Source organism: Apostichopus japonicus, chromosome 5 (genome assembly GCF_037975245.1).
Source record: "Apostichopus japonicus isolate 1M-3 chromosome 5, ASM3797524v1, whole genome shotgun sequence".
Classification (NCBI taxonomy): Eukaryota; Metazoa; Echinodermata; class Holothuroidea; order Aspidochirotida; family Stichopodidae; genus Apostichopus; species Apostichopus japonicus.
In genome coordinates, this window is record NC_092565.1 from 22,836,279 (window position 1) to 22,860,176 (window position 23,898).

At 37.2% G+C, this 23,898-nt stretch overlaps 1 protein-coding gene across 2 annotated transcripts in view; it reads left to right on the forward strand.

Moving 5' to 3' along the window:
* The window catches only part of LOC139968081 (G protein-coupled receptor kinase 5-like), a 103,326-nt gene that overhangs the window by 64,975 nt on the left and 14,453 nt on the right, over positions 1-23,898 (forward strand). For both annotated transcript variants that reach the window (XM_071972430.1, XM_071972429.1), the window contains exons 7-13: positions 101-164; positions 11,786-11,926; positions 13,535-13,763; positions 16,576-16,665; positions 19,700-19,788; positions 21,573-21,692; positions 23,227-23,364. In XM_071972430.1, the coding sequence (XP_071828531.1) occupies positions 101-164; positions 11,786-11,926; positions 13,535-13,763; positions 16,576-16,665; positions 19,700-19,788; positions 21,573-21,692; positions 23,227-23,364 (871 nt within the window). The remainder of the gene's footprint in view (positions 1-100; positions 165-11,785; positions 11,927-13,534; positions 13,764-16,575; positions 16,666-19,699; positions 19,789-21,572; positions 21,693-23,226; positions 23,365-23,898) is intronic.

Genomic DNA, 23,898 nt, shown 5'->3' on the forward strand with positions numbered 1-23,898 from the left:
CGATCCTTTCTAATTAGCTTTTCTGTATATCTGTGGTCGTAGCACACACCCAAGTCATTGATCTCTCTAGTGAAAACTTTTCTCTTTTTCCCCTTCGTAGGCAAGCTGTGACAAAGAACACGTTTCGACAGTACAGAGTTTTGGGTAAAGGTGGCTTCGGTGAGGTAAGAGACACAATGATTCAGCCCCCTTCCCCCCCCCCAAACATCCTTACAGCACCCTACGACTGTACTCTGTATATATTTACGTACAGCTCTCTATGACTCTACTCTGTATACAGTGACTTAAGCCCGGGTCACATCTGCGCGATTCAACACGCGATTCAACTCGCAACTAAAATCACGCGCCAGAAAAGTTGCTTCTGAGAAGTTGCGCTGATTAGGACATTGCTCTATTGCAAATCAACCCAAATCGACGGCGCAACTTTTATTGCGCAACAAGTTGATACCCGTGTCTAACTACGCGATTCAACCTTCAATTGTATTGCGAGTTGAATCGCGTGTTGAATCGCGCAGATGTGACCCGGGCTTTAGTAACATTTACGTACAGTCCTACTGCCCTGAATGGATACTTCTGATCCAGAATCTCCTGGATTAAATATTAGGACTTGCCATCCAATTTTTCCGTTGCCTTTCTACGGACCTTTGTTAAACTCGAAGGAACCTAAGAAGTTACGTCTGAGGCACAACTGTTAAAGTGGATGTCCATCTCGATGTCTCATGTTGACTGCAAGTAATGAAAAACGCAGCGTATGGTAAAGTTGCACAGTAGTGTTTCTTCTCACACCAGACAGGTGCGCACGCACACCATTGAGCCACGCTGGTGGCGATACATCTTGATGACAATGAAAAACTGGAACCATGTATCTTTTAATATGCAAATTAGTTAAGGATCATCTACTTGATGAAGTTGTAATGTCGGTATGTATCTGTTCCGATGAAGAAATCGACAACAACTTCACTCTGATTTTCTCGCTCGGCGGTTAATATCAGCTCTTTTTGTTTTGCTACCGACATAACGACTTCCTACAGAATTCCTTCGCAAATACGGTGACGTAGGAAAAACAGAATTGTCTTTGTTATAAGGCTAAACACTTTTAATAATTCTGCTTAAACTTCAAGATGTGCGTGAAACGTCATGTCACTTCTGCCTTTGGTGTCATTGATACACATGTACCTTATGGTCATGGCTAGCCTGTATGTTGTCTACATACCAGGCATGGACAGTGCACTTCTTAAAGAGATACTGTGTGTGTCATTCTTAACAAGCCATTTAATGTTTCACACAAGGTTGGGCCTGACTCTTTGTATCTATGAGATCTCTGTTGTGACAACCGCGGTTTGGCCACCTATAATTATTAGGGACTGATTAATTTAATGCTGTAATTCAATCAACTACAACAACAAAAAACTTTGTGTCTTTCAAAGTGAATGTCACGAACCTTGTTTTGTTCTCAGGTTTCCAAATTGATAATTGATACAATGGTTTCATGATTTCTCCTGCCATTATGATGGACTCAAATAACACCATATTTCCAGCGACCTCCTTTTGTTTCGGCAAAGAGGGATTGAGAATATACATACCAATGTCAATGCAGACTGCAGCTTCATTTATATTAGGAAAATGAAGATCCATTTCGAAGGAGTTTTACAGAGACAATACAGCTCCCCACCACCCCCCCCCCCCCTCTTTAGCAGTTTATTCTCAAGAGCAATACTATTTGAGCTGCTTGTATGATCAATGTGTTGAGACTGTATTTCAAACGAAACAGTTTAAGAAAACACAAACACAACTTCTACTAAGATCAGCCTGTCACTTTAAATCACCTCAAATCGGGAACTTGGCACTCCCAAGGACATTAGATCTGAGTTCACTAACCCATAGCAGGTAATTCTTTGTACTTACATAATGGTTACCTATATGATGTACAGTATATGCCCTGAGCCTTTCATGAGAATTGAACTGTAAAAGGTAACAGAATATCATCAGTCAACCTCTATGAAGCATGTTAGCATACCCCTCATAGCACATCAGCTTACCCCTCATTAGCACATCAGCTTATCCCTCATTATCAAATCAGCTTATCCCTCAATATCACATCAGCTTATCCCTCATTATCACATCAGCTTACCCATCATTATCACATCAGTGTACCCCACTAAGCACATCAGCTTACCCTCATTAGCACATCAGCTTAGCCTTCATTAGCACATCAGCTTACCCTTCATTAGCACATCAGCTTACCCCTCATTAGCACATCAGCTTACCCCTCATTAGCACATCAGCTTACCCCTCATTATCACGTTAGTTTACCTCTTTAAAGTAGTTTTACAGAGGTGGCCAGTTATGTGTATGCCTTTGGAGAATTATGTGTTAACTGTGGACTTAAGACTGTATATAGCTTGTTGTGCTGCTGCAGGAATTTTCTTACACAGAGATATGCCACAAATATTTAAAAAGCAAATATGTAAACAGACCATGTAACTTATTAAGTGATACTGTAAATTCACAAGCTGTTTACACACACACAAACTTGATGGGAACGATTAAACATTCATGTACATCTCCCGATCATTTCTTTCCATATTTGATACATTTTAAACAAAAACTTGAATCAATGTCGTAAGCGCAACACTTCAAAACATATTTGTTGTATCCCTTTAAATCATCGTGTATTAGGAACTTGGCACACTGCTATGGACAGTCCTGTGTTAATTAACCTCGGGAGAAATTTTGTGTAACAGCAGCAACGGTGACATATATGTTCTGAGCCAGCCTTCAATGCAGCAGCATTTTTATAATTATGTTTTCAATATAGAATGAAAACGGTTTGCTGTGTCCGTTATGAATGGTGCGTACATGAACCGCTTGAAACATAAAGAGAAATTACGTAAGATATACAGCATTGGGGTGTATCGAGTTTGGGTACATATGTGTTCTATGTAGTAGTATCATATATATATGTTAGCCAATGTGACACTGTCTGCTCTGTTTGGAATAGATGGGTAAATAGGAGGACATTATGCAGTAATTTAGTGACTTTACCGTCGGGTTTTAAAACACAGTTTGTCCATTTTCATTAAATAGTACAAACGGCAGGTTGTTTCACAATTATCAGGAATAAGTTAAATGCCAGAGAGAGAATGCACAAGAAGGTACAAATTATATATGTCTTGAAAAATGAGAGAAAATAGGGGGAAAAAGACAAGAGACAACATTCATTGATCAGTGAAAATATAATAAAGACCAAAAATGATATATAGACAGGAGACAAGACAATATATAAAGAAGAGTAAATTTGTCAGTTCATAATTTAATGAAAAGAAAACACAACAGACTTGAAAACAATTTAGAAATTGAGGAACAATATCTGCAGGCCTTTTTGATAATTTCAGGCAATGTGGATTGTAGACAAGGTTATGTATATATAAATATGAATGCTAACCTACTTTCTGCACCGACTCCAAGGTTTGTTAATTTACAACAAAATCATTTTTCATGAAGAGAGATGGGAGTAGCGGAAAGACACACTGGGGTTATTGGCAATGTGGAAAAATGATTATGATCATTGCCATTAGAAACAACTGGTGCAGTACACTCTCTTACTGCATTACAGACTTAAACCGCCCATGATTCATCCAGAAATGTTCGCTTTGCGATTGTAGAAGGATATCAAGGCCTCGTTGAGGTCATGAAAAATGTAAAGAATGAATATTTAAATGGAAAAATGACTTGAGGGATTACATGAATGTGGTATTAAAAACATTTATGAAGTTTTTTTTTTTACTCTTCTTAAATCATAATAAAAATATACATATAAGTTAAAAGAACTAGTGTAGTCAAGGCATCTTACAGGAAAATCTAAAACTGGCATACCAGTTTAAAAAAGGAGTCAAACTTGATAAGTTTTATGTAGATGGTGTAAAATTGATGGTGTTCTACTTCTCTGCACTATTAAATAAAATAAATAATGAGGATATTTTATTAATGATGCACACAATGGGAAACGTCTCCCAAATTTGGCTGTCCTTGACATGTTTGCGCATCTTCGACTGGTTCTCTGGTTAGACAAACATTCCAAGATTGTATGAAGTATTATTAAAGTGGACACAAACCCAGTCATCATCTTTATCTTCATATGACAGCAATCTGTGTGATCAATGCTCCTATCATTTTGTATAGCTGTGATGTGATATGCGCCTATCATTTTGTATAGCTGTGATGTGATATGAGCCTATCATTTTGTATAGCTGTGATGTGATATATGCCTATCATTTTGTATAGCTGTGATGTGATATGCGCCTATCATTTTGTAAAGCTGTGATGTGATATGCTCCTATAATTTTGTATAGCTGTGATGTGATATTGCCTATCATTTTGTATAGCTGTGATGTGATATGCGCCTATCATTTTGTATAGCTGTGATGTGATATACGCCTATCATTTTGTATAGCTGTGATGTGATATGCGCCTATAATTTTGTATAGCTGTGATGTGATAGTGCCTATCATTTTGTATAGCTGTGATGTGATATATGCCTATCATTTTGTAAAGCTGTGATGTGATATGCGCCTATCATTTTGTATAGCTGTGATGTAATATGCGCCTATCATTTTGTATAGCTGTGATGTGATATGCTCCTATCATTTTGTATAGCTGTGATGTGATATGCGCCTATCATTTTGTATAGCTGTGATGTGATATATGCCTATCATTTTGTATAGCTGTGATGTGATATGCTCCTATAGATCATTTTGTATAGCTGTGATGTTATATGTGCCTATCATTTTGTATAGCTGTGATGTGATATGCGCCTATCATTTTGTATAGCTGTGATGTGATATGCTCCTATCATTTTGTATAGCTGTGATGTTATATGCGCCTATCATTTTGTATAGCTGTGATGTGATATACGCCTATCATTTTGTATAGCTGTGATGTGATAGTGCTGCTAGGATCTAAAAACCCTTTACTTTTATATTTTCAAGGTGTACGTAGAATGTTAGCAGTGTAGACACTGAAACCGAAGCCATCATTAGGACCTGGTATAGAGCTTCAATATTTTAGACTCGGCCATTTTTAGAAAATACACGTTGCGAATGAACAAAGAATAGTTTCAGTGCGACACCAGCTGGTTTAAAGGTGCATTATTTGTTTCGTTAGAAACATTTTCAGGAAAGTGATCAAAAAAATGTAGAGGATCTCAAATTTTCAATCCGAGCAGGATCTTCAACAGAGGCAGACCTAAAATGAAAACGGAGGCAGACCAGGTTAAATAATATCTAGACAAATGAAACAGAGAATTTAATTGAGACCATGAATGATCAAGTCAATTGTAGGTGGCAATACATCCATGGATGTGATGACCAGGTGCAAAAAGGTTGTTGCAGGTAGTTTATTAGTAGAATGGGTTAAGGTCATCAATGCTTTGATGTGTCGTGTAATGCCAGTGATTCTAAATCTCTAGTAATCTTGTCTCTTCAATATTCATACATATATTCACATCTGTAAGTAGCATCATCGATTAGCCCTTTGCAGCAGCCAAAAAATATCTTCGCTGCTGTTGTGTAATTTCATTAAAAAGAAGAAAAAAGAAGAAGTTCAGGAAAAAAAATACATATAAAGAGAGAGAGTTGACAAAGCAAAGAGCAGAGGAGGGAGAAGAAGAAAAAGAAAGAGGAAGAGACAAAAATTGGGATGAATCGTACGAACGTGGATGTCTTTACGTGGATCCGTCGCTAGGCTGTGACGGATAATTAGCGACTGCATGGCTTGGAAGTGGATATTAGCTTTATCCAAGGCGAGCCGTATGTTTGGATAGCCTATCTGCTGTATCACTGTATTTTATGTTTATTTAGAAGCTCTAATTGAACGACTGAGAGTCCATAGCTGGTTTATGAGACGAGCAAAAAAGATTGGCAAGGGGAGGAGGGGAAATAAACTATAGGGGGGGTGGGAGAAGGACAGATAATGTTGAATGCAGAAACTGATCAAGGTTTATAATTTGTTGTAGCAAAAATAGAAGGGTTGAGAGGGGGGGGGGGTTGAGGTTTAGCAGAATAAGGAAAATATGTGACAGTATCAGAAAAGACTGCTCTTTACGAATTTGATCAGTGACTGGGTGCGTAAAATTAAGGAATTATCACATGTTTCTCACAGAGAAGTTAAAGTTACTCTGTTTTATGAAACTGATTCTATATTCATGAGCCTGCCAAACATGTCTGTGCTTCCCAAACATGTCTGTCTTTAACAGTCTTAGTTGTGTCTTATATTGCTCAGCATAAATTAAAATAGGGGAAAGCTGTACATTGAGTGGTGGTATGCCTTGTAAAGTGTACAAAAAAAATTCACTCCAGTGATATTAGTATTAACTGTGTACCTTCTTGTCAGCCTTCCTTTAGAACGGCTTAAAGGTTTGAAGTTGATAGAAATAAAGCAATTCTGCCAAGCCTGTTGGATATTAAAGTCATATACTGTCACAATGAAGGTTTATATACAGGTAGGTAATTAAAAATAGTCAAGTCTCATTTCCAATAGTAAAGATAACATTGAAAAATTGACTCTGAACTATTTCCTTGTTGAAGATGGAAAATCAACCTCATTAATTTATAATTTGCTAGCATATAACCTTCATTTGATTTTTTTATTAATTAGTGAGTGTCCTAGCATGGTCAAGTGCAACATAATTTGGGGCAAGAATCAGCGGATTTGGCCAAAATCTGACGATTAATATCTCAAAGAGCAGCCGATCTGAAAATGCCTTTAAATTGTAATATGGAAGTAGCTGTTTTTAATGGTGACGTTATTCAGTCCCTGCAAGTTAACTCAACACATTTGCTACAACTCTTTAACCTGAACAAAAAGAATTAAACGTTAGGTATAATCCCCAAACTTATTAGTTCCTGTTAATATTGTAATAATGCAGGTCCAATTTACAGAAGCTTTGATTGAATTTGGCAGAAGTACAGTGTATGTGTTGAAGTGTTCAGAGCATGTTTACTGCCATCATTCAATGGATAGGCAGTCCTGCCCAGGTAATCAACCGCAACACCTCGGCGATAAAGTCCCTAATGAGATGACTGCAAACGACGAGAACGCCAGGTAGTAGCAAATCTCTGGAAAAGTTGTTAACATTTTTGTCTCCAAGAGCATCAACAGCGCAAGATCGGATGAAAAATTGCCACCATGTTCTGACCTCATGTTATTATTAATAACACATGTGCGACTATATATATTAAATCATGCAACTTGACTAGTAAAATGTTCTACACAGCTGAGGAAGTTTTATTTATTTTAAGTAATGGGAAAATTGATATTGAAGCAAAGCAACAGAAGGTAGTATTGAAATATTAGTAATCAATAAAGCTATTCAATAAAGTAAAACAATGGAGATTAGAGCTAGGTTTCCATCTGCTATTAACAAGTGTTAGAGAGTAGATGTAATGGAAGTTTTGTAGGCCGTATTGGAATTGGTGGTCTTTCTGTATTGTAAAGTGACAGGTATTTGTCGAGCATTTTAAGAATTAATCGCGCGCCGATTTGTCCGAAAATATGGATTTGAATGGCTTGAAATAGGAGGTGGTTGCATTGCAAGTATTAACCAAAAATAAGCAGTATATGTATTGCGCCCAAGGTTTGGATTTGAATGGCTTGAAAACAGGAGGTGTTGCATTTGCAAGAATTGACCGAAAATAAGCAGTTTATGTATTGCGCCCAAGTTTTGGATTTGAATGGCTTGAAAACAGGAGGTGGTTGCATTGCAAGTATTAACCAAAAATAAGCAGTATATGTATTGCGCCCAAGTTTTGGATTTGAATGGCTTGAAAACAGGAGGTGTTGCATTTGCAAGAATTGACCGAAAATAAGCAGTTTATGTATTGCGCCCAAGTTTTGGATTTGAATGGCTTGAAAACAGGAGGCGTTGCATTGCAAGCAGTGACCGAAAATAAGCTGTTTATGTATTGCGCCAAGTTTTGGATTTGAATGGCTTGAAAACAGGAGGTGTTGCATTTGCAAGAATTGACCGAAAAATAAGCAGTTTTATGTATTGCGCCCAAGTTTTGGATTTGAATGGCTTGAAAACAGGAGGTGTTGCATTTGCAAGAATTGACTGAAAAATAAGCAGTTTTATGTATTGCGCCCAAGTTTTGGATTTGAATAGCTTGAAAACAGGAGGTGGTTGCATTGCAAGTACAAGAAGAACAGAACTGTCATATGACAAACCTGTGGGGTGCCCATCAATATAATAATCAGTCATTGCTATTAAACTCGTTAACGAGGTCGAAAGAAAAACTCAGCACCTAGCCATATGTATGATATCTTGATTTAAATGCAATCAGCAAGAAACTAGTACAGTTAGAAATATGATGATGATGTGATCATAATACAATCTCTAAATTCTAAAGCTTTAGGTAATTATAAAACCAAATTTTGGTGATACTCATTCATGCACATTGAAAAAAATGTGTATATTCCTTGCATTGTCTTCTTCTTTTTATCATTTTGTTTTTCTCTTTTTTTCATTTTCCCCTACCTTCTTTGATGGATAAGGTTTTCATTATGATGATTTTTACAGAGACTGGGTGCACTGATGCAAAGATGATGGGATATCCCTGGTAGAATAGATATGAAATTGAAGCTCATGTTAACTGCTGTTTAGAAATGAGTTCTCCGGCATCATTAAAACAAGTTTATGCAACGTTTTTTTCTGACTTTGACACACGATGACACGTACAGCCAGGATCCTGGTAGTAAATTTTATGGTTCTATAGCCTCATAAAGAGGGGGGAGGGGATGGTGGGGATTCTGTCGTCTAGGCCTTTTGTTTTTTGCCGGCATTGTACCATTCATCATGCTCATTATTTACCTTGTATTGAGTAAAATATCAGAAACTGTTATGGTTGATGGAGGACGATGTGGGTTCAAAGGCAGGTAAAGCCGAGTATAACCCTAAACAGCCATTCATGTGAAGTACTGTATACTACTGTATTGTAACTATAAAACAGAATGTCAGATATGTAAGTAACAGCACAGTACAAGCCCTTAACCACCAGTACAGGCATGTAATCACCCCCTCCTCTCCCCCACCATATGTGAAGTACTGTATATACTGTATTGTAACCATAAATCAGATATGTAAATACCAGCACAGTACAAGTCCTTAAACACCAGTAGAGGCATGTAATCACCTCCTCCCCCCCCCCATTTGAAGTACGGTTACCCTACTGTATTGTAACCACTTATCAGAATGTCAGATATGTAAATACCAGCACAGTCCTAGCCCTTAACCACCAGTACAGGCATGTAATCACCCCCTCCTCTCCCCCACCATATGTGAAGTACTGTATATGCTGTATTGTAACCATAAATCAGATATGTAAATACCAGCACAGTACAAGTCCTTAACCACCAGTAAAGGCATGTAATCACCTCCTCCCCCCCCCATGTGAAGTACGGTTACCCTACTGTATTGTAACCACTTATCAGAATGTCAGATATGTAAGTCACAGCACAGTACAAGCCCTTAACCACCAGTACAGGCATGTAATCACCCCCTCCTCTCCCCCACCATATGTGAAGTACTGTATATACTGTATTGTAACCATAAATCAGATATGTAAATACCAGCACAGTACAAGTCCTTAACCACCAGTAAAGGCATGTAATCACCTCCTCCCCCCCCCCATGTGAAGTACGGTTACCCTACTGTATTGTAACCACTTATCAGAATGTCAGATATGTAAGTCACAGCACAGTACAAGCCCTTAACCACCAGTACAGACATGTAATCACCCCCTCCCCCCCCCCGATGTGAAGTACTGTATTGTTACTATAAATCAAAATGTCAGATATGTAAGTCACAGCACAGTACAAGCCCTTAACCACCAGTAAAGGGATGTAATCACCCCCACCCACCACCCCCCATGTGAAGTACTGTATACTACTGTATTGTAACCATAAATCAGTATGTCAGATATGTAAGTCACAGCACAGTACAAGCCCTTAACCACCAGTACAGACATGTAATCACCCCTTCTCCCCTCCCCCCCCCCATGTGAAGTACTGTATTGTTACCATAAATCAAAATGTCAGATATGTAAGTCACAGCACAGTCCTAGCCCTTAAACACCAGTACAGGCTTGTAACCCGCTCCCCCCCCCCCCCATGTGAAGTACTGTATACTACTGTATTGTAACCTAAATCAGTATGTCAGATATGTAAGTCACAGCACAGTACAAGCCCTTAACCACCAGTACAAGCATGTAATCACCCCCACCCACCCCCCCCCCCCATGTGACCATGTGAAGTACTGAATACTACTGTATTGTTACCATAATCAAAATGTCAGATATATGTTAGTCACACCACAGTACAAGCCCTTAACCACCAGTACAGGCATGTAATCTTGCATTTATAGATAAGCAGCCACATTTGCATGTGGGTGATGCCAAATGGCACACTATTTCACATACTGTACACTTCAATTCGAGTGGATATCCAAGTTAATTGTACTCTAGCTCATTTTTTTATTTACAATTTGGAAGACCATTTCAGATGGGAAAACCATTGATTTCTTCTCCTGGATAACAAACACCCACACTTCTTTTGGCCAGCCGGGGGATCAAACCCACAATCTCCCAAATGTTGGATTTTATTTCTTTTAATGCTAATGCCTTCATCCACTCGACCATAGCACTTTTTAATCCTATACTGACATAGAAATTTCTCTGACTGTGAGTACCAATACAAATCAACAAGGCAGAGAATGAATACACGTACTAACAGTTCAAGTACAGACTCCCTATGCATGTCTGCAGAATGGTGTATTGATCGTGTCTGCATGTCTGTTGCATGACGTACTTGATGCTGTCTGCATGTATGCTTAATGTTGTACACTATTGATGTTGCGTTTAAGGCCATGGAGTGAGTGAATCGGAGATGACCTTGGTTTTGTTTACATGACACAAATTCAATGCACTTATATGACTCGACATACCCAGTTTTCCCCAACTGCTCCGATTTAAAGTAACTCACTCCTTATTGAATTTATAACGCAAGTCTCCTTTTCGTAGTGACTCACTTTTTCTCTCAGATGATGTGTTTTGCCAATGGAGAGAGAGAGACGGATATGGAGGTTGTGCATACAAGAGATGCATTTATCAGTGTGACTATGAGATTGGTTACCATGACTACATGAGCACTTTATAGTGGCCATTTTATCAAATGTAATATTTCACCCCCATCAGAACTTTTGAGTATTTTCTTTTTCTCTTCATCTTCATTTCATCTTTGTCTCTTCCTATTTTCTATTAACTAAATGAAGTAAATGACCCACCTTCAGTTGCTACCAGAATGGAATAATTTGATAGTGCCATGAAGTAAAAGCAATGAATTTTGAAATTAGTAGCCATTTAAAAGTAGATGGAAGGAGAATGAAAAGGAATTAAAAACATGGTACAGAATGGTTTGGTTATTTCACACCTTCTTTGATAATATTTCTCCGTTGAAAGAAGGTTGCAGAAAGCGAGCTATATTTAACCTTTTTTAAGATACTAAATAAGAGAAGAAGATACATGTAAAGATACAAAATGTGTACAAAACTTGAATAGACGGCATTGAAAAAATATCACTAAAGGGTAAATGGGTAGGGGGGGGGGGGGGGAGAAACTTGACGCTTCTTGATTTATGAAATCACAATAGCTGTAATGTAGTATTGGAAGTCACTGTTTCAGACAATAGGACAGCACATATATTTACATTTATATATATATAATTTAACTTACAGGTGTGCGCTTGCCAGGTTAGAGCCACGGGGAAGATGTACGCATGCAAGAAACTGGAGAAGAAGAGGATCAAGAAAAGACGAGGAGAGGCAATGGCCATAAATGAGAAGATGTTGCTACAGAAAGTCAACAGTAGATTTATTGTAAGTAATCAGAAAGTAAAAAGAAAACTAAACTAACCAATAAAATCAAAATTGTCATTTTATTATGGAATACAGGAAATGTCAAAATCTTTCATATTTCCATTTATATTATAAGTCATTGGAAGCACAGCAATACCAAGATGAACCTGTGAAGTAATTTCTCTCAGAATTTTTCCTGTCATTAACAGGATGTCACTCATCACAGTAAGATCGCAAGATTTAATCTAAAACCAAATCAAGTGTCTTTTCTTTTTTTTTATAGTTTGTGAATTTATCTCACCTTGTCCTTTCAATTAAAGGGAAAGTCCAGTTGAAAATTTCATTTTTCGGCTGACAAATATGAACATATTCATTCTAAGCATCCTCTTGAAAATTGCGTTCAGTTCCTGTGTATCGTTTTGAGACAACAACATTTGAGGGTGACATGTTTTTGTACCAAAGGTGAACTTGAAACAAACAGGTGTGCTGTCATAGATGCACGCACACTGACAAATTTGTTTTATGTTTTTCTTGACAAAATTTTGCTTCTTCAAAATTGGGGTTCAGTGACACTTGACTACAGTACAGACATTGTTGTTTTGATACTTATATACCTATCCAAGCCAAGGTACAAAAAAAATGAAAAGAAAAAACCAAAACATGTTGCTGTCAGTAAGGCAATGATGACATCACACTTGTTTGCTTCAAGTTCACTTCTGGTACAAACTGTTACAGTTTCAACTATCAGTATCTGGAATGAATGCAACGAAGGAACTGAATACAAATTTCACCAGGTAACCTCATTTTTCTTCTTTTTTTTTTTCATGAGTCAAAAATAAATTTCTCTCCGGACTTTCGTTCTAACACAGAAAGAGGACTTTTTTGTTCTTGTGCACACATGATTGAGTTAGTTGCACCTGTTCCGAAATCCATGTTCCGTCTAAATTGTTACATGTTAGCAGTTTCTCCAATTGAGTTTATAACACATGGCAGATGATGAACGTGTGATTCAGAATGACGTTCCGTTAAGAAGGGGAAGTGAATCGAATGTTTAATGCAGAAGAGCTGATCGGGGAGAAATCGCTCACTTGCAATGGGCCGTGTGTCTCATCATCTGTTGTAGTAATTCGTTTAGTAACGTCGGAGAGACATTTGGTCTTCATGGGCTCTTCAGGAGACATTCTCGATTGTTGTCGGGGAATAATGGAAATTCCCGTCAGACAGAAAGTTTTCTAGGATATGCCTTCTTCCGTTGGACAGATATTTAAAGAGAAAGGGACAATAGATTTTTTTCTTTCCCCTTTTTTGCAAATAGATGCACTAATTTCTTGTTTTAGGAGGATGTGATGTTCATGTTAAACCATGTTTAGATTTACATGTTGACTAAGGAGGATGTGATGTTAAACCATGTTTAGATTTACATGTTGACTAATATTTGGTACTAGGAGACATGGTGTAATGATTATGTTGGTTGAGTCAATGGAAACTAGATGCTAGATAAACAAAACAATGTTTCCCCACTGACAATGTCATTTTATTCTCTCCATTGTTCAGCCAGGAAATTTAGAAAGACATGCCTTTAAACACAACATTCTCTTTTAATAAGCTATCCATCCTTATTTTTTCCAGGTCAGTTTGGCATATGCATACGAAACTAAGGATGCCTTGTGCTTGGTGCTAACGATCATGAACGGAGGGGACCTCAAGTTTCACATTCATAACATGGGAAGTCCCGGTTTTGAGGAGGAGCGTGCCAAGTTCTACACTGCTGAAATTCTCTGCGGACTTATTCACCTTCATCAGTGTCGCTACGTCTACAGGGATATGAAACCAGAGAACATTCTTCTAGATGATAATGGTTAGTGAACCAGAGAGATATTAATTCATATCAGGGATTCCGACAATCTCGGAAAGATCCAAGGATATTTGGAAGAGATCGAGAAAAATCTGAAAATTTCTATGATTGAGAGTTTGTAATATCCTCTCTCGGAGAACTGGAGGAGGCTAGACGACAGCAAACGTCTCTCAGACTAATTTGAGCTGGCTTAATTGGATAATTGGTTTTCCTGAAGAACTTCAAGCCCAAATTTTTCTACTTCTTCAATGAATCTGAGGGATTGAATTTATGGAAAATCTGCTTTTGATATTGCACTGATGATGGATCATAAACACTAGGAGCAACCTTTCCCCCCACCCACCCACCTCCTCCTTCTCCTCTTCCTCCCCTCCTCATCTTCTCTCCTTCTCTTCCTCTTATCTACTCTCCTCCTACTCCTCTTATCTTGTCTTCTTCATACTCGCTATGCCTCCTCACCTCCTCCCCCCTCCTCCTCACTCTTCCCTCCCTTTTATCACCTATTGTTCTCCTGTCCTTAAGAATTGTTTTTTGTTTTCTTTTTGTGCAGAATCATTGTCCTCTGTCCCTTGTTCAGTTATATATTTTCCCTTCCATCGATAATGACTTTGATGACCTTGCCATCCTGTATTCATTAAAATTGCTACCTCATTCCACAAAAGGATATTTTATTTCCATTTCCTTTGTCAAAATGTTAAAAGTAAGCGTCATTCTTCGACTCGTCTGGCGAGCAGAGACAATAGATCTGGAAGTTTGAGTAAGGTGACTGGTAGACTTGCCTTCTTATACCATCAGCCATCAATCAATATTTTAGAAGGAAAGAAAAAAGAAGAAATTGAAAGAATATTCTTCCTTCTGGCAACTATCTCATCTGAATGTCATATTTTCTCCTTGCTTTGAAAATGTCAGGAAAATATATTATGTGTGTGTGTTTGTGAAATATTTTGGAGTATACTGTAGACTGGTAACTTTTAGTGGTGAAGGACAGAGGTGTTTGGCAGGTTAAAGGTGCGAGGAGGGGTGGGGGGGGTGATTGAAATGGAAGTAAATGTCAGAGGAGTGCATGTAGGTGTACTAAGACAGATGTCAATATTAATGGGGGGACCAGGAGGGTAGTGTTGGTATCATTATTATCCAGAGATACCTAGCAGTGAGTTTACAATATGAATCATTTGCATCTTTGTTTGTCCCTTCTGTTGATAAATCTGGCCTGGTCAAAGGATTACTGCTTCATAGATTATCCAACCGTTAAAGGAAAGAAACAGTTACATACAAACAATCTGTTACCACAGTGTACAGTGCAGTTGCAAATGAAACCGGGTAACAGGATACTCAATTTTATCGGACACATAGACTTTTTAATAGGGATTAAATGGATTAAAGCCCACTATTTATGTGGAGACAAATACATTTAGTTCTGATAGTTAGATCCGAGAGGAGATGGGGATATCTAAGTATGTCTCCTTATTATATGGCTCGGTGACAGCGATGTCACAGTTACAAGGCAATATGAGAGACAGTTCTGTGTATGATTTGAGCTTCTGGGAATAAAATAATGATATAATAATCATTAGTTGCTCGTGATTACTCGTACGGGGTGAGGAATCAATGTTCCCAAGATAAATATTTCTTGTTCAGAAGAGTACAAAACAATTCACATAACTCTCTTATTCCAAAATATTTCAACAGTGTCGTGACTTACTGTATAAATTAGACGAGCAAATTTTGATGCTTCCCTGGAGAAAATAGCAATTAATTGCATTTTTCTCTGCTGATTTTTTTTTGGGGGGGGGGGAAGGGATCAAATGGGGCAACCAATCATATAAACACAAAATTATCATGTCGACAATAAAGAGATGGTAATAATTATATTTGTTCAAATTTGATTTAAAAGTGAGCATATACCATGTTTTGTGATAAAATGGATTTGAGGCTTTAATGATGTTTTCCACTTTTGTTATACAATTCTATGATACTTAATTATCAAGTTAACATTTCAACAACAACAAAATTACTAGAAAATTACTTTGAAATGAATAGCATCATATTTTTATTTGTTTTTAATTGTTAGTGATAGCCATGTTATTGCAAGTGATGTAGATCCGGATCAAACTAGGGACAGAAATTGTGTGTAGATTTACAGTTAATTACAAATGAAAGCAGGGTTGGTCAATTTAAAATCTCTTGATTTTTTTCTTAAAAGATCACTTATCTAAATCAAATATGTTTTTCTTTCATTTTAAACTGAAATACATTTAAAAAGATAAACCTTAATTTCTGTTCCGAGAAAAACAAAATTTGCCGGCCGTGAATAAAAAATAAAACGTTCAATTTTGAAGCACTTTACAGCACTTTATTAGACATAATTAACACAGTGTGCTATACATGTGTGTTTCGTAGTAGAAAAAAAGGCCAGTTACACTATATAGCATGTGAAACTAAATTATCCGAGATTTATTTCATATTGGGTCACCTTTCTTCCCAACATATCTGGGTAATGTAGGTTTTAACCGTATTCCAATGACAGAGAGAAGAAAATATTTTGCATAATTTACACTCTGCATTCTGCATAAATCAAAGATATTTAAGCTGACCGTGTTTGTCTTGCACAATTTCATCAAGAAAAAGTCACATGTGGATTTTGTTTAATTTTTTCCGCTCCATTTTTACAAACTTTCTATACTGTATCATTGGAATACAGAGCATGTGTTTATTTTGTATGATGAGTGAATGATGTACACACACATGTTCATGAAGCCTAACATTGAACCCCCCTTGCATTTCATCTTTTCTTATCTCATGATTCCTCTTTTAGGTCATGTGAGAATATCTGATCTTGGACTGGCAGTAGAGGTCCCAGAGGGGGAAACCATCAGAGGACGAGTCGGCACGGTCGGGTACATGGGTAAGTTGTGGTACTAGTTGATGTTTATTTAATATTAAACTGGCCTGACGAGAGGGGAAGCTATGGGGACATTTAGGGGATACCATCTGAGGACGAGTTGGGTACATGGGTAAGTTGTGGTCTAGTTGATGTTTGTTTAATATTAAACTGGCCTGACAAGAGGGGAAGCCGTGGGGCTATGGGGACATTTAGGGGATACCATCAGAGGACAAGTCAGCACGGTCAGGTACATGGGTAAGTTGTGGTACTAGTTGATGTTAGTTTAATAAATGCCTGAAAAAGGGGAAGCCCTGGGGACATTTAGGGGGCTGTTAAATATGGCATAAAGAATGATATTGTTCTAATTTACATAATATTATTTATGAAGATGTATGTTCCCCCCAAACCTGATGTGGCTCATGATGTCAATGGTTGTTAAGCAGGGGGAAGAATGTGGTTGTGTGTTTAGCTATAGAAAGAGAGGTGGTGGAATGCATTCTGCTTCTCGCAATAATGGAAGTTTGCAAAAGTATTTCAAACAGTTGTATGAGATTTTCAAAATTTTTAGAGGAAAGAAAAAAAGAACACTGTGGCTCCCTAGCTTGCTCGGAATGCAGTCTGCCTACAACCACAACGAACCGGTTCGAAGACTATTTCAAGGAGAATGCGTCCTGTTTTACATTAGAGGAAAGATGTTGTGATCACCTGCCACACACAACCTTTCATGTTATCGCCCATTAGTAATGACAGCTCTGTTCAAAGCTATTGTCATGGGATTCAAGGATATTAGACTGATCGTGTTGTGGCTACCAGCCTTGTCACCTTCAATTGTGGTTAAGTAGCAACAAGTGTATGCTTGTGTAGCTAGTTAGCACTAGCTTGTACGCTGGTGTGTCACAGCTATGATTAGGTCTTCCTGGTCTTATCAAAGGAGGAAGACATGTTGATTATAGAGATAATGAAACTCAATTTACTAGCATTGATGGATGTCAGTATGGAAACCTTCTGTGGATGTAAACTTGAATGCTAAACAACAAAAAAAGGGGGGGGGGGGGGAGGTCTGGTATCGAATCAATTGTGTCAGAAAACTGAACAAATGGTTGATCCCAGGTTTTTTCTTCAAAACTTGGAGGTAGCAAGCACTGGAAACTCCATTGTGAATTCATCTTGCAACACATGTTTTCAATGTCTCTTCTTTGGAGCTTAGTTATTTCGCCTGCCTTTCTGTAAGGACAGATACACCTAGTATTATTCCATGCATGCGACAGTAGCTTGTGGTGGTATGTCCACAGCGGAATGCTGCCTCACTGTGGTATCTAGGGAATAGGCTTTACCAGTTAGAATGTTACTGTTAGGCTAGCAACTACATTACAGCCTTTACTCAATACAGAGTATCTTTTGTCTGAAGTGCTCAGTTTGATAACTTTCACACCCAGTTTGTCTGATTATTATGACATCATTATAATTAATACTGGGGGTGTTAGATACTGTGTGTCAAAACAGAAAAGCTGCAGCAGCTGCAAACCATCTGCAGCAAGGCTGAATCAAATATCAAAACAGTAGAGATTATCTAGGCAGACCAACAGTAAACAGTAGACATTATCTAGGCAGACCAACAGTGCTTATTGTGTGAAATCCCAGAGCAGCCTCACAGCAAGATGCTGCAGCCCCCCTGCAAGATGCTGCAGCCCCCACTGCATATTACTCTTGACACGGTAACATTTTGGATGTGGATTTAATGTCGCAGCGACATGCGTTTTCCATTTCTATATAGCACACTCTGTCATTGTAGGCCATTGTTCCCAGTCCCCAACTCTACATAGTGCTTTGAATATGATTTATCCCAATATTTTATCCCAAATGAATAAGAATTAATGTAAGGAATCCCCTCATATTCCCTGTTAGTTTTCTTCTGAATAACAGTGATTGATTTTTGATTGATTTTTAAATTAACACACATTCTAATGTAATGAAAAGGCAAACCAGTTTTTGAGTAGTGTCAAGAAACATGTTTGCAGATTTGATCCATGTGGTCGGTCTGTGGTATCTTTCACCAGAGCAAAAAGAACATTCAATGTGTCTCGAATTTGTAGAGCGTATGTCAACTCTTGAATGATCACAAAACTGACACAATAATTTTGAGGTGGCGACAAAGAGAAGAAGCATGTCTAGATTGTAGTAACAGTCAAAACAAAAAGGATGGAAAGGATATGCTTGGGTGATGTTTTAATAGATGTATGGCTGTGGTATAAATGAAAGGGTTCGTTGCCTTGAAGACAGTGGCTTTTGCAGTGAGAGGAAAGTGGAGAGACCCTCTGGTGAATGCCACTGAACCCACCGTTAAAAATAGAGCAATTTTAGCATTGATGTAGTACTTTGCATGGAATGCTTTATCATCAGGGACAGAGAATTTCTCATTCCATCATAAATATTTACAAACAATTTATCATTTTTGTATTTTTGTATTTTTTTATATTTTTGTATTTTTTAAATAGCTGAAAGGGATGAGGGGCAAAAATTGATAAAGAGAAGGATGGTACGATTTAAAATGAAACATGGGAGACATGTTATTTAAATATCAACAAGTTGTTTTTATTTTTTAGCAAATGGAGGTGTCAGTATTACCCCCAAAATATGCTAGATAGTCCAATACTTGTCTTTTTCTTCCCGAACATTTGCTCTGCCATAGATGTTTTATCGTCATTGTTTGGGAATAATTTGGATGGTCAGAGCCTCTTTTCAGGAAAGTATTTTGAAAGGTTCATATTAGCAGCACGCTAAAATTTGGGACTATAATGATGACCTGTTAACATATGTGAAAAAAGAACATGGCTCAGGGTGGGTGATTCTTAAGGGCAATCTTTAACTGTTCAAGTTTAAACAGCTAAGTTGAGTTTTCTGGCCAAACATCTAGTTTGTTACTTTCTGGAGGAGCACTCACTAATATCATTTAGATGTTGTTGTTTTTTTGTCTTGTTTTTGCACAAGTATTATATCTCATATTCTATAGAGAGTAAGGACTAAATTTGTTTTCTCTTCTTCACCTTTGTTGCAGCACCTGAGGTTATCAAGAACGAGAGGTATACCTTCAGCCCTGATTACTGGGGACTTGGCTGCTTATTATATGAGATGATAGAAGGAAGGGTAAGTTACTTGCCTTGGACAGGGAAGGGGAAAGGGGAGTTGCTTACATTGTCAAGTGTATGGGATGCTTGGTAGAAAAGAGGTGTGGGGACACAGGAAGGTGATTGGTAGAAAAAAGTGGGGACACAGGAAGGGAGAAGTAAAAAACCTTAAATTTTCTAGTGTATGGAAAGATGAGAAAGGAGTGGGGTCAGGTGGGAGGGGAAGGGAATGGGGAATAGTACCTTAAGGGACTTAATCCTAGGTGTATCTGTGACCTGATGTTTATTCCATCCCATTGTTAAAGTCCAAGGTACAAAATGTGATCAACCAACTGGAATGCAATGAGCTTACTTCCACTGGAGCTGTATTATATCGTTACATTATGGAAGATGGAAGAGATGGAAGATGGAAGAGGGGTAAATAAGAATAATAGGTAGGGAGCAACATGTCCTGTATGGTAGAAGAGAGTGCAGTACTTGTGATATGACTGACAAGTTCATTTGCTCATAGATATCCCAATGACTTAAAATCATAGATCTTTAGAAAAAATAGAATTATTCTTGCCAGTTTCTGCTTGAATAACCCTGACTGGTCCTTGCATTCTGATACCGTTAACATTATGTTATCATATCTTATGACTGCAGGCAACACATCTTGTTGTCTGCCATTGACTTTAGATTTTCATATATATATATGCATATATATATTTAATATATATACTTATTTCCTGCAGTTAATTTGTTCTTAACACCCCACTCTTCAATTATATTGGTCAGTAGGTAGATGAAAGCTGATTCCATTGCTATCATGAATTAAATACACATGTGGTAATTACATCATTGCCAAACTGTCATGTCAAAATCAAAAGAACGCCACAAGAAACGGCTGAAGTTAACTTTGGATCAAAGAATGACGATAAGTCTTAATGTTAGTGTTAATGTCATCGGTTGATCACAGAGCTTCATTCTCTATCTATTTTAATTTTCACGATGTTCACCTGTAAAATACATCTTGTGTCTAAAATGTTCCTCGGAAGAATATTTGATGATGATGTCAACAGATCGGGTTTAACCTTTTGAAGTCACTGGCAATTTTTTAAGTAATTATAAAACGTTCTAACTTCATAAAAAATATGGCAGCCATGGAAAAGACTAATGCAATATTAATCCTGACGATATTTAATGCATTTACCAATATGTCTTTGAAATATAAAAAATAAACTCCTTTAGGTTTCTCATTGATCTTTTTATTGCATCTGAGGAACTGACTGAATATTTTTGTGTGCTAGACTTGGTGGTCCAGCCACTTTGATCAATAAACCTTCAATAATTGGGATCAACATGTAACATGCACCAGTAATAGTCACTTTGTAATATTCATTGACTATATGTAATGTGTGCTAGACTTGGTGGTCCAGCCACTTTGATCAATAAATCTTCGATAATTGGGATCAAAATGTAACATGCACCAATAATAGTCACTTTGTAATATTCATTAACTGAATGGTTTGTGTGCTAGACTTGGTGGTCCAGCCACTTTGATCAATAAACCTTCGATAAGTGGGATCGAAATGTAACATGCACCGATAATAGTCACTTTGTAATATTCATTAACAGATAAAAGTTTACTTTTTACCTTAAAAGATTGTTGCTGTTGTAACCATCTGTTAAGGTTAGTTCCTGCTTTAGATACCTTTACATATTTGTTGATTTGATTAACCGTGCAGGCACCTTTACATATTTCTTGATTTGATTAACCGTGCAGGCACCTTTACATATTTGTTGATTTGATTAACCGTGCAGGCTCCTTTCCGGGCTAAGAAGGAGAAGGTGAAGCGAGAAGAGGTTGACAGGAGGGTGAAGGAAGACGATGAAAAGTACTCCAATAAATTCAGCGAAGAAGCAAAAGAACTTTCTAGAAAAGTGAGACAAGTCTTACATTTTTGTATACTACCCTCTCAGTCCATGCAAATTAACTATTTTCCGGGCGACACCTTTTTCGATAGTCTTGGATGTAAAAAAAAAACGGGATTTATCTGTTTCATGTAGGCCCCAAACTTTAAGTGGTGGAAATGGTAATAATTAAGAAGCACAGATAGTAGGAGTGATATTAGGCGATTTATTTCAGTACCAAACAATGCATCATGTATGTAAATATATGAGGGAGCTTTCATATATTTGAGATGTGTGTGCTTCTTATATTATACGAAATATGCCAAATTCCTTTCAAGTCTAGGAAGGTTTGTTACAGTTAGGTGACTGGTAGTGTTTTAAGCAATCCTTTTATATTTTTTGGGGGGGGGGGGTTGCTTTAATGTCTCATTTATATAAGGAAACAAACAACTGAGAATTAACAAAAATTATTAACAAATTTTGAAAAAGAAAAGTTTTTTGTTATATCTTTGCTGTTTCAACAACTGTTTTTTTACTAACTTTACTCATTTCTTTAAAAGAACTATCAGTAGGTTAGCCTGATATGTATCAATGTGTCTATGTTTGTAATGGACTGCATGAGAAGACTATGCTTTTGTCTCTCTGGAAGACCTTGTTAAGAGTTGATCATTAAGTTGAAGGATCATTAAAGGAGTAAATAGCAATATTTTTTGTAATATCTCTTTAACAGAAATCACATTGGAATGAAAAAAATTCTTGCATTTTTATTCACTTACCATCATTCTGCTATCCTTGATTTGAATTCTGTGATACTTCTGAACATTCTCACACATTCTCTTGGTTGATACATAATAATCTAGGTACCATCTAACATTAAACATTTAAAACATAACTTTAGGCAGAATTTTAGCCTTGATATGTCTTAGGCCAAGAAAAAGAAAAAAAAACATGAGTACTGGAAATGTTTCTATAGCACCCAAGTTTTCCAGATATTCACCTTTAAAGTATGTTAAATCTCTGGAAAGCTCCTTTAAGATGAAATTTAATGACGACTTTAGTGCATCAGTTAAGGTCTTAATTTTAAAATTAATCCATTTTGCTTTATAAATTCTAATAACTCAATCCAAATGTGTTCCTTTAACTTCTTATAAACAACAATGATATTTAACACCATCTGTCCTTTGCAAATTGGTAAACATGTCATTTGAGCTATATAGAAGTCTTGTTTTCCCAAGGCTAGTTTTGTGTTGCATCTGAGGAACTGAACTAAGAGGTCTGTTTGTTAGACTAAGTAGTCCAGTCACTTACATTGATTGACTGCAGCTGTTTAAAGGGTCATGTCTCAAAAATGAAAAAGTGTTATAGAAATACAACCTGCTCAGATTGCAGTGGTTTTCACCGGTCTACGTAATTCAATTTAAAAAAAGAAAATCAAAAATTACTTTTATGGATAATGTGAGAAAAAAAGAAACAAAATACATTTTGGCTTTTTCACATTACTCTCTTTCGAGACGGAGTGAAAATATAATTTCATTTTTGATATTTTGTTTGATCTCTCTCAAAGCTTTTAACAAAAGACCCCAACCAGAGGTTAGGATTCAAAGACGGCTCAGCTCAAGAGGTAAAGGACCATCCGTTCTTCAGCTCCATCAATTTCAAGAGACTGGAAAGAGGCATGTTGAAACCACCATTTGTACCAGATGTAAGTAAATCTTCTGTAAGGGGCTGTGGCAGATGGAAGAAATGTCACAGGTGACAGTTTTGCGCTGAAAGATCTAGTTGATGTGACAGACCAAGGAATCTAAACATGTTCAACTTATCGGAAGAAACATATTTTAAAAAGCAGTACGATTGTCTGTTTCGAACCCGCCGTTCACCCATCGGCCAAGGGAGTCATTTTCAAACTAAAGAGTCACAACAAGGACAACAACAATAAAACCCACCATATGAAAGACAGTTGAACAGGGTGTGCACTAAAACAGACGAACTTTGATCTCTTCACAAGGCTCTCCTATCTTCTTGTCAATAAAACCCAAAGACATATCAAACATAATCATGGACGTGATTTGTTGACTTCTTTCTTTTTGTTTTTATTTTACTTCTCATGTTTATTGCTTGATGATAAATTGGGATAGGAATCACAAAGAATTTTTGGCTGTAATTTTTTTTTTTCCGGGGGTGAATCTTTTTAGGATCAATTCCTATTATCTTGGAACTTGTTTAATTATTAAGTTAT